This window comes from Taudactylus pleione, unplaced genomic scaffold (assembly GCF_031769625.1).
Source record: "Taudactylus pleione unplaced genomic scaffold, aTauple2 ptg000609l, whole genome shotgun sequence".
NCBI lineage: Eukaryota > Metazoa > Chordata > Amphibia > Anura > Myobatrachidae > Taudactylus > Taudactylus pleione.
In genome coordinates this window covers 16,235,432-16,249,155 of record NW_028285011.1, presented here as the reverse complement: position 1 = coordinate 16,249,155, position 13,724 = coordinate 16,235,432, and the positions used below count along the sequence as shown (strand labels likewise).

Genomic DNA, 13,724 nt, shown 5'->3' with positions numbered 1-13,724 from the left:
TTTGTCTCCTCCTCTACATCCACATCTCTTTGATTTAGTTTTCTTTTTTGCCTCGTTGGTGTTTGTGTTGTGTGTTCTGATATTGGTTGGCAGGTGAGGTGGCCTGCCTCTACGTCTAAAAAGTTATATATATATATATATATATATATATATATATACTGTGTGTATATATATATATATATATATATATATTGTGATACTTGGGGTTAATTAGACTGGGGTCAGTGGTGCAATGAGTAGGTGCAGAATTAGAGTCCACACGTAGCATTCCAGTTAAATAAACATAAGTGATGCTTTACTTCCAGCATGTGAAATCAGGAAACAGAAAAATAATAAACAAACCTAGCCCTTGTTTAGGGCACTAGTTCACTTCTTGAACCCTCTCCACAGAAGCAGCTACTCTGCATGAAAGTCTCTCACAGTCTCTGAGATTGGTGGTCCTTCCTGCCACATGCAGGACTGGACATTGGCCTCCTGGCCTGGTATAGCTTCCTTAGCTTGTTGGCTGCTGCCTCTCACAGTCTGACCTGCTTCCTTGCAGGTACCATAGCTCAGTCCCAGAGTTGGATAGCCTTCCCTGTATCTCACAGGTCTAGGCTCAGGCCTCCTGGCCCTCACTGGCTCGCTAGCACAGTGAGCTCTGTCTAACTGGTCTGCCTCAGTCCTCCCTCAACTGAGTTCACTTGGCAGCCATTAGGCTTCTTCCCAGAATGCCTTTCTAGTCTGTGTGGGCGGATCTCCCCTGCCCCACACAGAATCTGCTGCTCACCAGTGCCACCTCTGGTGATACTGCCACAATATATATATAAACTCTATAAATCAATGAAGCTTTAAATATATATCCTAAAGGGAGTTGGTAAAGTTTCTAAAGGAGATAGGAAAAAATAACATTGCTGAGTTAAAGAATACAAGTGAGAGAGGATTCTCTTTAGTTTTGTAGCATAAATAATTTGTGCCTTTTCTAGCTCATCTTCTAGCTGGGTGACCTTCAGCAAGTAACTTCACCTCCCCAAAACAACCTTTTAAAAGAAAGCAATGCTTACAGCAATTCTGAGTTTACACAGAGGAACGAATTTGGCATGTGTATTTTAAGTTAGAATAGTCAAGTTCAAATCTACCTCTATTGTTTAACATATAAATATATATATATATTTTATTCAATTGAAAGGCACTTTTTGATTTGTGTCTAACATCTAAAAGGCAATGTGAATGTCTGTTGCCTCTCTTTGTTTTCATGGGCCCAAGAGGAAATATTTTCTATGTGACTATGAGCTGTGACATATAGATATGTATTGTTATTCAATACCAGTTGACTGTCTATGATAAAATGCCAAGGCAGAACTATTTGAAGAACTTATGCATGTGTAGATTGTTTAAAACAAATAGGTTTGTTTTTCAAATGCTATGTAACGTTTACATTTTGGCTGTAGTAAAACTTGCATGCAACTTTTGTTAAACCATGAATACTTAGTTGCAGGTATTGGTACTCAGTTAAGAGGTGCAACAAATACACCCAGATCGTGCATCCAGGGCCTTATCCAGAGGTGGACATAATGCTGATTTTTGCACAGTTAAGTGATTATTTGCTACTGTGCATACGCATATTGTCCTGAAAATCTTAACGGCGTAACTGTTACCCTGGCTGTATGCAAAGTCCGTTGAGGCACTGGCCTTAGTTGAGGCACTGGCCTTAGTTGAGGCACTGGCATTAGACCTGGCGAAGCAAAACCATAGGCGTCCCTGGAGGTGGTCTGAAATGTGCGCATAAATAGGCCATCCTATGGGTGTGTTATGGGAGTGTCACTGGAGCAGCAGCCACAGAGTAGTAGACACATCGGTCATGTTCAGCTGGAGTTGAAAAGGAGACACTGCGTCAGCCATAGGCTGGTGCAAGTGTCCAAGCTGGATGCAAAGTGTGCAGATGATGGAGTGTTTGAAACCACCAGTGGAGTTTCAGCGTGCATGGGCATTGAAAGTGGGTGTCTCAGGGCTTGTACTATCTGGTGCACAAGGGTAAGGCTGAAACTAGCATTTACATATTACCACTGCTGAGACTCCGCAAAAAATCGCAACCACGGCAGCATTAGCGTCCACCTCTGAGTCATGTACAAAGTTGCACAGCTACTCTGCACTCAGGAGACACAGCCAAAAACTAGGAAGCAGAAAAATCTCCAGAGATGCAACGGTGGAAATGTAATTTTCCAGCAATACTTGTCAACTATTTCTATTCCTCCTCTAGTAGAGTTCCTAGGGGAGGAGCCCAGATGTTCTGGAAGAGTAGGAAAGTATGTTTCCCACATCATTAACCACTTTACAACCATTGCGATGTAATAAAGCGTTTCAGTTTTTCTCCTAAAATGCCGCTTAGTTTAGCCTCATTTGTGTCTTACTTAAGCTAATAATGAAAGTGAGTGACATCAGATCTGTTTTCTATATATGTGGCACCTTATACATCTAAAGCCTTGTATTACATTTATCTGAGTGTGCCTGGGGATGCTCTTCTTCAGTGACATACAGTACGCATGAGATAATACATATAGAACAAGTTCCAAAGTCCCCCATCTCTAATCTAGTACAAAATTATTTTTGCGGACAGGAAATGGCAATGCGCCCCTCAACACAAGGAACACTGCTAATAAGTGTGCCCTCTCTATCCATTTCTCTTGCACAATAATCCTCCTCTGCAAAGGAAGTCTAGTTTTTTATACTGCTCTGCAAAATCTGGCACAGCAGTGCACCCACTGTGTACTTTACAAGGCATGCCCTCATTGCATCCAATTCCTCTTCCTGGGCAAAATTTCTCCACACATGTATACGCTTCATATGAAAAAAACCAGTACAAAGTAAATGCACCCTGTTCATTATAGAATTGTTCCTCTTAATCCAAAGGCTCTGCCCACTAATCGTTACACTGGTGTGTTTCCTAAAGGCAATGTGGAGACCCTGCCACATCTTTCTTCCTCATGATTGCTCCATCTATCTCATGCTTAGTACCTCGGCTTCTAGGGGCCAGAAGTATAGCCATTATCTATTCCAGAATATATGTATATATAAACATGTTAATTTACAGCTATAGGATATATACTTATTGCTGCGAAAGCAGCTGTAGCGCAACTTTGGAGAAACCTCTCTTTTGGTGATAGTTAGGATGACAATTGAGAGAAGTTTTGAAATTAAGACTATAGAATTTGAGTACTTACTGTACTTACTGTATCTCCAATAATTAAATCAAATCTATAGTAGGATGGATGCCTACATACTGTACATGCATTGCTGCTCATCTGACATATGTATCCAAGGCTGATATATTTCTAATATGAAACTTTATCATATGTACAGTGTAGTTCTGAGTTAACACTATGGACCTGATTTTGAGTCAGGTGCAGATGTGGCTGTTGCTACATCTTTTGCCGCAGTCGCTTCTGCATCTTATGCAAATGCCGCTTCTGGTTTTTAAAAAACTAAGATGCCATCATCACACATACTGTACTAAATAAGGTTGTATTTATTATAAATAGCAATTTAGCCTTTAAGTATATGTACAACTGATTTTCAGTGTTATTTTTGTTAGCTAAACTCCTACAAATCATTATCTCCTTTTCAGTACCTCTCTGCTTGGCAACCAAATATGTCTGTCACCGCACTCAGTAAGTCCTGTTATGGAAGAGGGGAGAGAAGGAGGGGCAGGATGTAACAGTGCACAGAAAAGACACAAAACACATTGTCAGTTTCTACACAAATGCAGGCTCTCAGGCTGTCAACATGTCATATGAAGGCAATTGGGATGTAGGGTCACAGTCAAAAAAAAAAAAAAAGTTCAGAAAGGTGTTCAAAAACCTCTCTTTAATTACATCATGCGCCTTGTTACTGTAGTGTCCATGGTAGTCACATGACACTGTGGAAAAATCTGATTATTATGATGTTTAACAAAAAAAACAAATGGGATTGATGGGATTACTGCTTTAAGCCATACATGCCTACTCTCCTGGAAGTCGCAGGAGGCTCCCGAGTTTTCGAGTAACTCCCCACACCCCCAGGAAAGTAGACCTTTCTCCCGCATTCTACCCACTTCCTAGTCAGAATGGGGAACATTTTCTCGCGGGTCTGTGAGTAGGGAGGTGAAGACTAATGACACAATTCCTTGATAATTGTGTCATTTAGCCCTGCACCTTATTCGAATAAGCGGGAATCGCGGCATTTTACCACAGGTGGGTGGGGCTTAATGAGGCTGATCATCTGGCCCCGCCCCCCAAAAGAGCCCACCTGCTTCTCCTCCCTGGCTTTTCCCAGGGAGGAAGTGTCAGAAGTCGGCAAGTATGCTTTAAGCTTTCCTTTTTCTTAAACCTTGACACGCATATGACATGATTGTTCTCCCATTAAAGCCATCCAAAGCTTCATTATGAATTTCTACAGATGTGCACAGACCCCCGTGTTTTGGTTCTAAATCATCGTCGTGTTTTGGTTTTGGCAAAACTACACTCAAGTATTTCGGTTCGGTTCTGATTTTGGATTTCTTTAAAAATTGATAAAAGACAAACACATCATGCTAAAATCATGTAATTTGGACCTGTTTTTGTACCTACGATATTATTGACATCACTAACATTCATTTCCAGTCATTTTTGACCACCTCACAGTACCTGGAATCACAAGGGAGAGACTTAATCACAATCCAAAACATGTAAGATTTTGTTGTTAGATCCGAGTTTCGAATTTGGTGAACTTGGTCAGGTTCTACTCGGAACCCCAAAGTGATCCGAGCAAGGACTCTGTTTGACAAGGGAACACTAACGTTCAGGTGTGTTCGGTTGTCAGCAAAACTGAACCGCTCGTGTCTATAAAATTCCAATGCAATAAATGATTTTTATAAAACTAACATACAGTAGCATCATTTTGCAACTGACTTCCTAGAAAACAACTCAAACGTTATGCTTTCCATTGCTACAAAAAGGATATGCCCTGCAATAGCAAAGAAGAGGAGAGAAGTGCTTACTGTAATACAGCTCTAAAATAAAGTATGGCTTGTCTGTAGTCCGAAAGGTCTGCTTCATATAAATAGAAATCTGTGTTCAAGAATGATAGTTCTAGCACCTAAACAACTGTCCTGTGTACTTATAACAGAGAAAACTAGAAGATCTGAATAAAGAGTGGAATACGGTCAATCTGTTACTTGAGGAGCTGAAAAGGAAACCTACCTTGACAGCATCTGGTGAACGTAAGTATCTCATATGAGTATGTAACATTTAATTTTCATTTAAAATCAAATAGCCTACAGTACATAGTTCCTCAGCATTTAATAAAAATAAACAATTTCTACAACACACAAATACAGATTAAAGCTTCCATAGCAACAATCTTCTTACACTTGGATTCATCTAACAACTATTGTCTGAAGACAGGAACAAATTCTTTAGAGCACTAAATGAAGTCAATCTGTGCACACACGGGTACAGTAGCAGACGTTATAAACTCTGTTGTGTTATGATTGACAGTTAACACCCTTAGGCAACCCTCACAGTATAAAGCTACAATCTGGTACCTGAATGGCTTAGGGCCAGAAACCATGCGAGTCCATATCTCGAAAATAACAAATTTCAGGAAATATGGTTTCTATTGAGATAATTTGGAATGACATTATTATTATTATTATTATTATTATTATTATTATTATTATTATTATTATTATTATTATTATTATTATATGGTGCTCCAAAGGTTCTGTAGAGCCACACATTGGGTTAGAACATATGACATAAGCAAAATGTGAAAATTTTATACAGCTATAGACAAGTTCACAATTTAACATAAATACACAATTGCTTTATTATTTCCAAGCAAATTACACAATTATGTAAAGAAAACCAAAGAAGAGATGGTCCTATGCACAAAAGACTATATTCAAATGGGTAATAGGCTGGCATAAAGATTGATAGGGAAGCAGACCTGTGGGCTGCAAAGGTGAACAATTAAGGGGTTGGTGGTATGCTTGTTTCAAAAGTTGAGTTGTATTTGCAGGTTTAAAGACTTAGAGGCTAGGCTAAATTCTGATTGTGCTTTGCTGGACATTCCCGGAGGTTGGGAGAAGAGGAGAAAGCTTGGAGGCAGAAATAGGAAGTGGTGATTAGGGAGGAGGAGAGGAGGTAGTCATTGGCAGTGCGTGTGTGTGAAGATACTGATGTATGTGAGTAAGTGGAATTAGATTCTGTATTATAGTGAGCCAGTGGGGGGAGGGGGTCTGACAGAATGGGGAGAGAGGTAGAGCTGAGAGGAAAATGAGGTAGAGAGTGGATTTCAGGAATAAATTTAAAGAGGCAGTGCAAGATTGGGGTAGGCCAGAAAGATGAAGGTTACAGTAATCAAGGAAGGAGATGATAGTTTAAGTGACTTCATGGGGTGAGAAAAAAACAAATCCTGGAAATAGTAAGACAGTGACAGGAATGGGAGAGGTACTAAATGTGGCAGGTGATAGAGAGGGCATAGAGAAGGAACAATCGTGCTGAATGATATGAGGTCCTTTATTGGGACAATTTATGAGAAGGTTGAAATATGTCTTTAGCTCAAATTTGCAAATGTCTCAATTTTTAATAATTCTAGTCCATAGATTCAAAATGTGTCATCTACTTTTTATCCATTTATCAATATGTCACCGGCCAGGAATGCCGAATACATTTCTAATACATTTCATGCGTCTGATCAGTACTGTGCATCTGTGCTCTAACAATGGGGACACATGCGCTGTGTAACTTAGACACATGCACAATAGAATCAGATTGTTCCACTGTGTCCGACATCAGCAGTGCGTGTCTTCTATACAAGATATTCTATACCTCTTACTTAGAGTCTTTACATATGTTGTGTTTTATTCATTTTCAATGTTCTAGGATATAAACCAGTTATTGCAGTTTCTATATGTCCCATTTCTTATCCCAGTCATCATATATAATACTGAGTACAATAATCTGTTTTCTGCATGGGAGAGAGTTTAAAGAGTCAAAGTCAAACATCAATTTTCATATTTTTGCCACTGTGCTATTTTGGAAAGAGATCAATGATATATACAGTAGAAGAATTCAGTATGATAATATTCCAGGTGTTAGAACATAAAATTACAAATCTATTATATAAAAAAATGTGTCCAAATGGCTTAGGTGCATTATTCAAGAAACAGATGACTGCAGACTGAGAATTTGTGTTTCTGAAATCTCCATAAACATGTGCTTACATGTTTTATACAATCATGCATCATAGCCTCAAAGTGATTTTAAATGTTATTCTGAGTGTTAAAATATTAAAGTTACTAACAACAACTTATTGTAATCTACTGAATGCTACACCATGCAAATAGAGGCTACATATGCTAAATTCACAAGTGCTGTATCAATACTTGTAGACATTAGTCAATGCTAAAAACAGGCTAGGCTGCAGGTAACATTGTGGACTGGATTGCTTATTACTGTGGACAAACTCTTGTGCAGGGCAGTAACTAGGGGTGGGATAGCAGTACTGTCACACAGAGCCCTGGGGTAGCACTGTTCATATCCCACAGCACCTGCATTTGGCTCACGAGGTGCCTAAAAACACACCCTGCAGCCAGTAGCACTGCTGCACAGCTGCCCGGTGCGTCCCCCTCAGTGTGACATTATGATATTACAATTTTGGGAGCAGGATGGCACAGGTCAGCACAGACACCTGCTCCCGCACTGTTCTTGAGATGTAAGCACAATGGCACAGGGATGTAGTCAGATTACCGGTGGCCGGAATGCCCGACCCAGGACTAAAGATAGGCATTCGAAATCCTGAGGCCTATCTTTAGCCCCATGCCGAAATCCCGACAGCCGGCATCCCGAACTAAGGTAATCGGGGACAGGTTAGGTGATAGCTGCGGGGGGGAGGGTTAGGCAGCCCTAACCGGGGAGGGGAGGTTAAGGTTAGGCACCACCAGGGGAGGGGGTTAGGGTTAGGCAACCCCCAGGGAGGGTTAGGTTTTGGCTGTGGGAAGGGGGGTTAGGGATAGGCATCACCAGGGGGAGGTTAGGCATTAATGGGGAGGTTAGGGTTAGGCACCACTAAGGGAGGGTAAGGGGGGAGAGGGGTAGGGATGGTATACTTACCACCCCTATAGGGATCTTCAGTTATCAGGTTGCCGCTGTCAGTATTTGAATTTTATAACGATTCCATGGCACACTAGCAGTGGTATCACCTTGAAAAATCTAATTACATCCCCTTTCACAGTCCACACATTACCTCACACATAGGGGTAGATTTACTAAAACTTCTAAAACAGACAACTGGTGATGTTGCCCATAGCAACCAATCAGATTCTAGCTATCATTTCTTAATTGCATTCTAGAAAATGATACACAGAATCTGTTTGGTTGCTATGGGCAACATCACCACTTGTCTGTCTTGGAAGTTTTAGTAAATATACCCCACAGTCTTTATTTCACATCCTCCTTACCTTTGGCCAACATTCCTGTGTGACTGGATTATAGAGCCGACCAAAAAACTCTGCAATCTGACTGGACCTATTCTTGTGTATCAATGTCTATTTCCCTATGTAGCTTTATGTCTGTCTGTAATTACCCATTTTTGTTCTATCAAAGTTTCCAATTGTGAAGTGCAACAGAATATGTTGCACTATATAAGAAACTGTTAATAAATAAATAAAATAAAATAAAGAAGTTTCTCTTTGAAAGGCATTGGTGGAGGAGTGGGACTGTGTGTCAAACTGGAACCTGTGACAATTCAACTGCAGAAGATATACAGTAACCTGAAGTTTATGTTTCCTGGGATCCAACAACAAGAACTTCAGTATTATGTTTATATGCCTGCTTTCCAAGGTTATCTGATATTTGTCGCTCAGCCACAGTTTTTTCCAAAAATTACGATGCAGAACTAGAGATGTGTAGTTTGGTTCTCCAGAAATCCGAACCCACCTGAATTTCGTGAATCCGGGTGAATCCGAGTTGCGGTTCTAATTCCTGAGGAGATCCGGGTAAATCCGGCTCTCGGCTCTGATCTTTTTGCAGTCCGGAATTCGAATTTTAAATCCGAATTTCGGGTTTTGGATTGCATAAATTACATGATTTTAGCTGTTTTTAAAACTTTTTATCTATTTTTTTATTTAAAAAATCCAGATCTAAAACCAAAACCAAAACACTTGAGGGTGATTTGCAAAACCTAATCCAGATCCTAAACCTTGAAGGAAATACAGATCCAAAACCAAAACACGGAGAAAACATGGGGGTCGGTGCACATCCCTATGCAGAACACAGATTATGATATACGTACCTATATTTCAGTGTTATTAATTGGGGCACTTGTTTTTTGGTCATACAGAACCTTACTATATATATAGCCTTGATGAAAGATGGATTAAAGCATCTGAAACGTTGCTATCACTAAATCTCATGTGTGATGATTAACCGCTGAGTGCTGCCCGTCTTGGAAGAATCTGTCTATGCCTGCACGGTAGTTTGGGCTCTTAGGATAATTGCGCCCGGCTGCTGGATTGTTTTTATGGAGTGCCTATCAGCAAAATTGTATGTACAGTATATACTCCCGAACAAATTACGCTCAAATCATGTTGTTAAGGTGCACTTTTCAGCGCTTTATTGCGCTTGTTTCAAGCAACATACAGAACATTGAAAAAAGCGCAATAAAGTGCTGAAACGTTGCACCTTAACAACATGATTTGAGCGTGATTTGTTCGGTAGTGCCGCCGCTTTGGAAATTTATGTGTATGTTTGTTTCTGACTGGTCTGATGTGACCATGTCAGGGTAAGCTCAGTCTGGTGTGGTCGCTTCTGATGTGACCATGCCAGGCAGGTGGTTAATTTCTATTACTTGGTGTTGGACAATCTGAACACCTACACATACTACACTGAACATTTACACCACAACTCACAGGTAAGTATGGAGTTTTATATACTTTTGACCATCTCTCTAATACAGGGCCGGCTAAGAAATTAACTAAAATATGCAAAAGCCGCTGGAGGTGTCTTAAGTAAAAAGTCGCCCACTGCCGGCTTCTCTGATCCGATGCTGTTTTAGAAAATGCAGCAATCGGATCAACTATGTGAACATCGGACATCTGAGAAACCATCAGGTTAATCAGGATGTCCGGGTAAATCATGCTGCTGGTGCTAGAGAAACTGCACGCCTAAAAAACAGGGCAGACACTTTCAGTAACACTCCTCATTGCCATCCCCACATACCAGTAGCATGTGAATTATGCTTCGTCTTTTGGAGCACTGTGAGTGTCGTCACAGGAACTTATCTGCACATGTGCAGTGCGGCTCCTGGGCATCCGCAGATAAAAAAAACATTGGAGATTTGCTTAGATATCAAATTTACGTAAATCTTCGAGTCAGGCCCAAAACATATATTTCTCCCCTTTATGGATATCTGGGACTTACTGACCGATGATCGGACTAACCATGGATATGACCCCATATATGAAGCATTAAGAATACCGGCAAAGATAACATCAAAAAACAGCCTGACCAAAGCACTAGTTATCATCTTGCAACAATGTGCTTATCTGCAAGAGACTATTCAATAGCAGACTTGTCTAATGTTGTATGCTATTTATATATTGTATTATAATTAGGGATGTGCAGGCTCGGATAGGTTCGAGTTTGCACGTTGAGTTCGGATTTTTCCCTCCAAAAAAACGGAACTCAGAAAGAGGCAAAACGTCATCTTGCATGGACGAACATCATCATTCCTGGACTGTCCAGGAATGATGATGTTCGTCCATGCAAGATGACGTTTTGCCTCTTTCTGAGTTCCGTTTTTTTGGAGGGAAAAATCCGAACTCAACGTGCAAACTCGAACCTATCCGAACCTGCACATCCCTAATTATAATATACTTTCTCTTTTATTATTATCAGTACTATAAGAAAAAAATTATATACATTTTTATTACAGGTTGAGTCTCCCATATCCAAAATGCTTGGGACCAGGGGTATTTTGGATATCGGAATATTCCGTATTTTGGAATATTTACATAAAATAATGAAATATCTTGGGAATGGGACCCAAATATACACACAGAATGCATTTATGTGTTATATACACCATATATACATAACCTGAAGGTCATTTTATACTATATTTTTAATAAAATGTGCATAAAAACAAGTTTGTGTACATACATGAAATTCATTTATGTTTCATATATACCTTATACACACAGCGTGAAGGTTATTTTACACTATATTTTTAATAAATTGTGCTTTAAACAAAGTTTGTGTACATTGAACGATCAGAAAGCAAAGGTTTCACTTTCTCAGTCATGCTAAAAATAATCCGTATTTCGGAATATTCCGTATTTCGGAATATTTCGATATGGGAGACTCAACCTGTATTTAAAATAATCGCTGAGCCTACAGTTTTTAGCATCTAAAGGCCCCCATACATCAGCAATTGATTGCAGCAATCGTGCAATTTGCATTCGATTGTGTATAAAAATCTTTCCCTTTTTCAATCAAATGCAGATTGCAGAGATGCCACAATCGATTGAAAATGGGAAAGATTTTTATACACAATCGATTGCAAATTGCACGATTGCTGCAATCAATTGCTGATGTATGGCGGCCTTTATACTTGCACATGTAATGATCTGATTGATTATTTATTGGCAATCATTACAGCCAGGGAATTGGCACCTGCATTGTTCGTTTTATAATGCAAGCAACTACTTCCAAGTGAATACTGTAGTGCACCCCGTACTTTTCTGTTTTGTTTTAAAATTTCCTATTTAAAAGACATTTTCCCTGTAGATTTTCAATAAGATTGTATCACTAGTGTTTCTAGTCTATGTTAGAAAAAAAAATAAAAAATCACTGCAGATTAAGATATTTGAAGGTCAAAGCTCGGCTATTTGAGGTTTATTTTTAATGTAGCTGACATCGGGAAGAAGCTAAACAACAAACTTATCTAATAAAGCTTTCAGATTCAATGTTTTCTCTGCATAAAACTTGAGCAATCTGTGGAGGTCATTCACAGCATGTCGTAAGACACCAGCAGGGAGAAGTAATGAAAAGAGCAGGGATAATATTAACTTTAAGAAAGATGCATGAAAAACCTGTAAAGATATATTGAAAACATTCTGAACAATAGCACAATTCCTTCCATATTTATTCATAAACGTTAACATCCATGAATCCTAAAATCTAGCCTTCTGTTATGTTTTGACAGCAACACACAACAAATGATCTAATATTAGTCACAGCTGTGCGTCTTCAAATAACATTGTATGTGTCAACTTCACAGTAAAAATGCCTATAGTAAATGCATTCTAAGTGTGTGCATACAGTATGTGTGTGTATATGTATATATATATATATTAGGGGTGTGCACCGGCCACTTTTCGTGTTTTGTGGTTTGGTTTTGGATCTGGATCTTTCTTCGTGTTTTGGATCTGGATTGGTTTTGCCAAAACCACCCTTCCGTGTTTTGGGTTCTGGGTTTTGTGTTTTGGATCTGTATTTTTTTGAAAAAAAGCATAAAAACAGCTAAAATCACAGAATTTGTGGGTTTTTCTGCTCCTATGCTATTATTAACCTCAATAACCTTAATTTCCACTCATTTCCAGTCTATTCTGAACACCTCACACCTCACACCTCACAATAGTGTTTTTATGTCCAAAAGGTTGCACCGAGGTAGCTGGATGACTATGCTAAGAAATACGAGTGGGCGGCACAAACACGTGGTCCATCTAGGAGTGGCACTGCAGTGGCAGACAGGATGGCAGTTTGAAAAACTAGGCCCCAAACTATACATAATGCAAAGAAAAAAAAGAGGTGCAAGATGGAATTGTCCTTGGGCCCACCCACCCACCCTTATGTTGTATAAACAGGACATGCACACTTTAACAAACCAAACATTTCAGCGCCAGGGTCTGCCACACGACTGTGGCTGAAATGATTGGTTCGTTGGGGCCCCCACAAAACAAGCTGGCACTTAATCTGTCCCTGCACAAACTGGCTCTACGGAGGCAAGATGTCGTCCTCATCCTCCTCATCCACCGATTCCTCACCCTCTTCAGTGTTGTGTACATCCTCATCCTCACAGAGTATTAATTCATCCCCGCTGGAATCCACAACCACATGTCCCTCTGTACGTTCTGGAGGCTGGTCTCCCTGGAAGAGTTGATAATTCATTTTATGAACATCATCTTCTCCACATTTTGTGGAAGCAACCTCCTACGCCTTTCGCTGACAAGGTTCCCGGCTGCACTAAACACTCTTTCGGAGTACACACTGGAGGGGGGGCAACTCAGGTAAAATAGAGCCAGTTTGTACAGGGACCTCCAAATTGCTTCTTTTTCCTGCCAGTACAGGTACGGACTGTCTGACATGCCTACTTGGATGCTGTCACCGATGTAATCCTTTAACAGACAGACGCACGCTTGTTGCTGCTGCTTTGAGGATGCAAGTGCGGCTACAGCCCACACAATTCACAAAGACAGAAAAAAAAAGAAGAATATTTTTATTGTTTGTGGAGCACACTTTGAGGGTTACACCACCCTTTAACAGACAGACGCACGCTTGTCACTGCTGCTTTGAGGATGCAAGTGCGGCTACAGCCCACACAATTCACAAAGACAGAAAAAAGAAGAAGAATATTTTTATTGTTTGTGTAGCACACTTTGAGGGTGTCACCACCCTTTAACAGACAGATGCACGCTTGTCGCTGCTGCTTTGAGGATGCAAGTG

General features: G+C 40.1%; 1 protein-coding gene across 3 annotated transcripts in view; it reads left to right on the top strand.

Annotated features, from left to right (window-relative positions):
• The window catches only part of DMD (dystrophin), a 2,214,077-nt gene that overhangs the window by 1,236,361 nt on the left and 963,992 nt on the right, over window positions 1–13,724 (top strand). For 2 of the 3 annotated variants that reach the window (XM_088454197.1, XM_088454193.1), the window contains one exon: window positions 5,122–5,215. The exons of the other annotated variant lie outside the window; for it this stretch is intronic. In XM_088454197.1, the coding sequence (XP_088310323.1) occupies window positions 5,122–5,215 (94 nt within the window). The remainder of the gene's footprint in view (window positions 1–5,121; window positions 5,216–13,724) is intronic. 3 annotated transcript variants of the gene reach the window in all.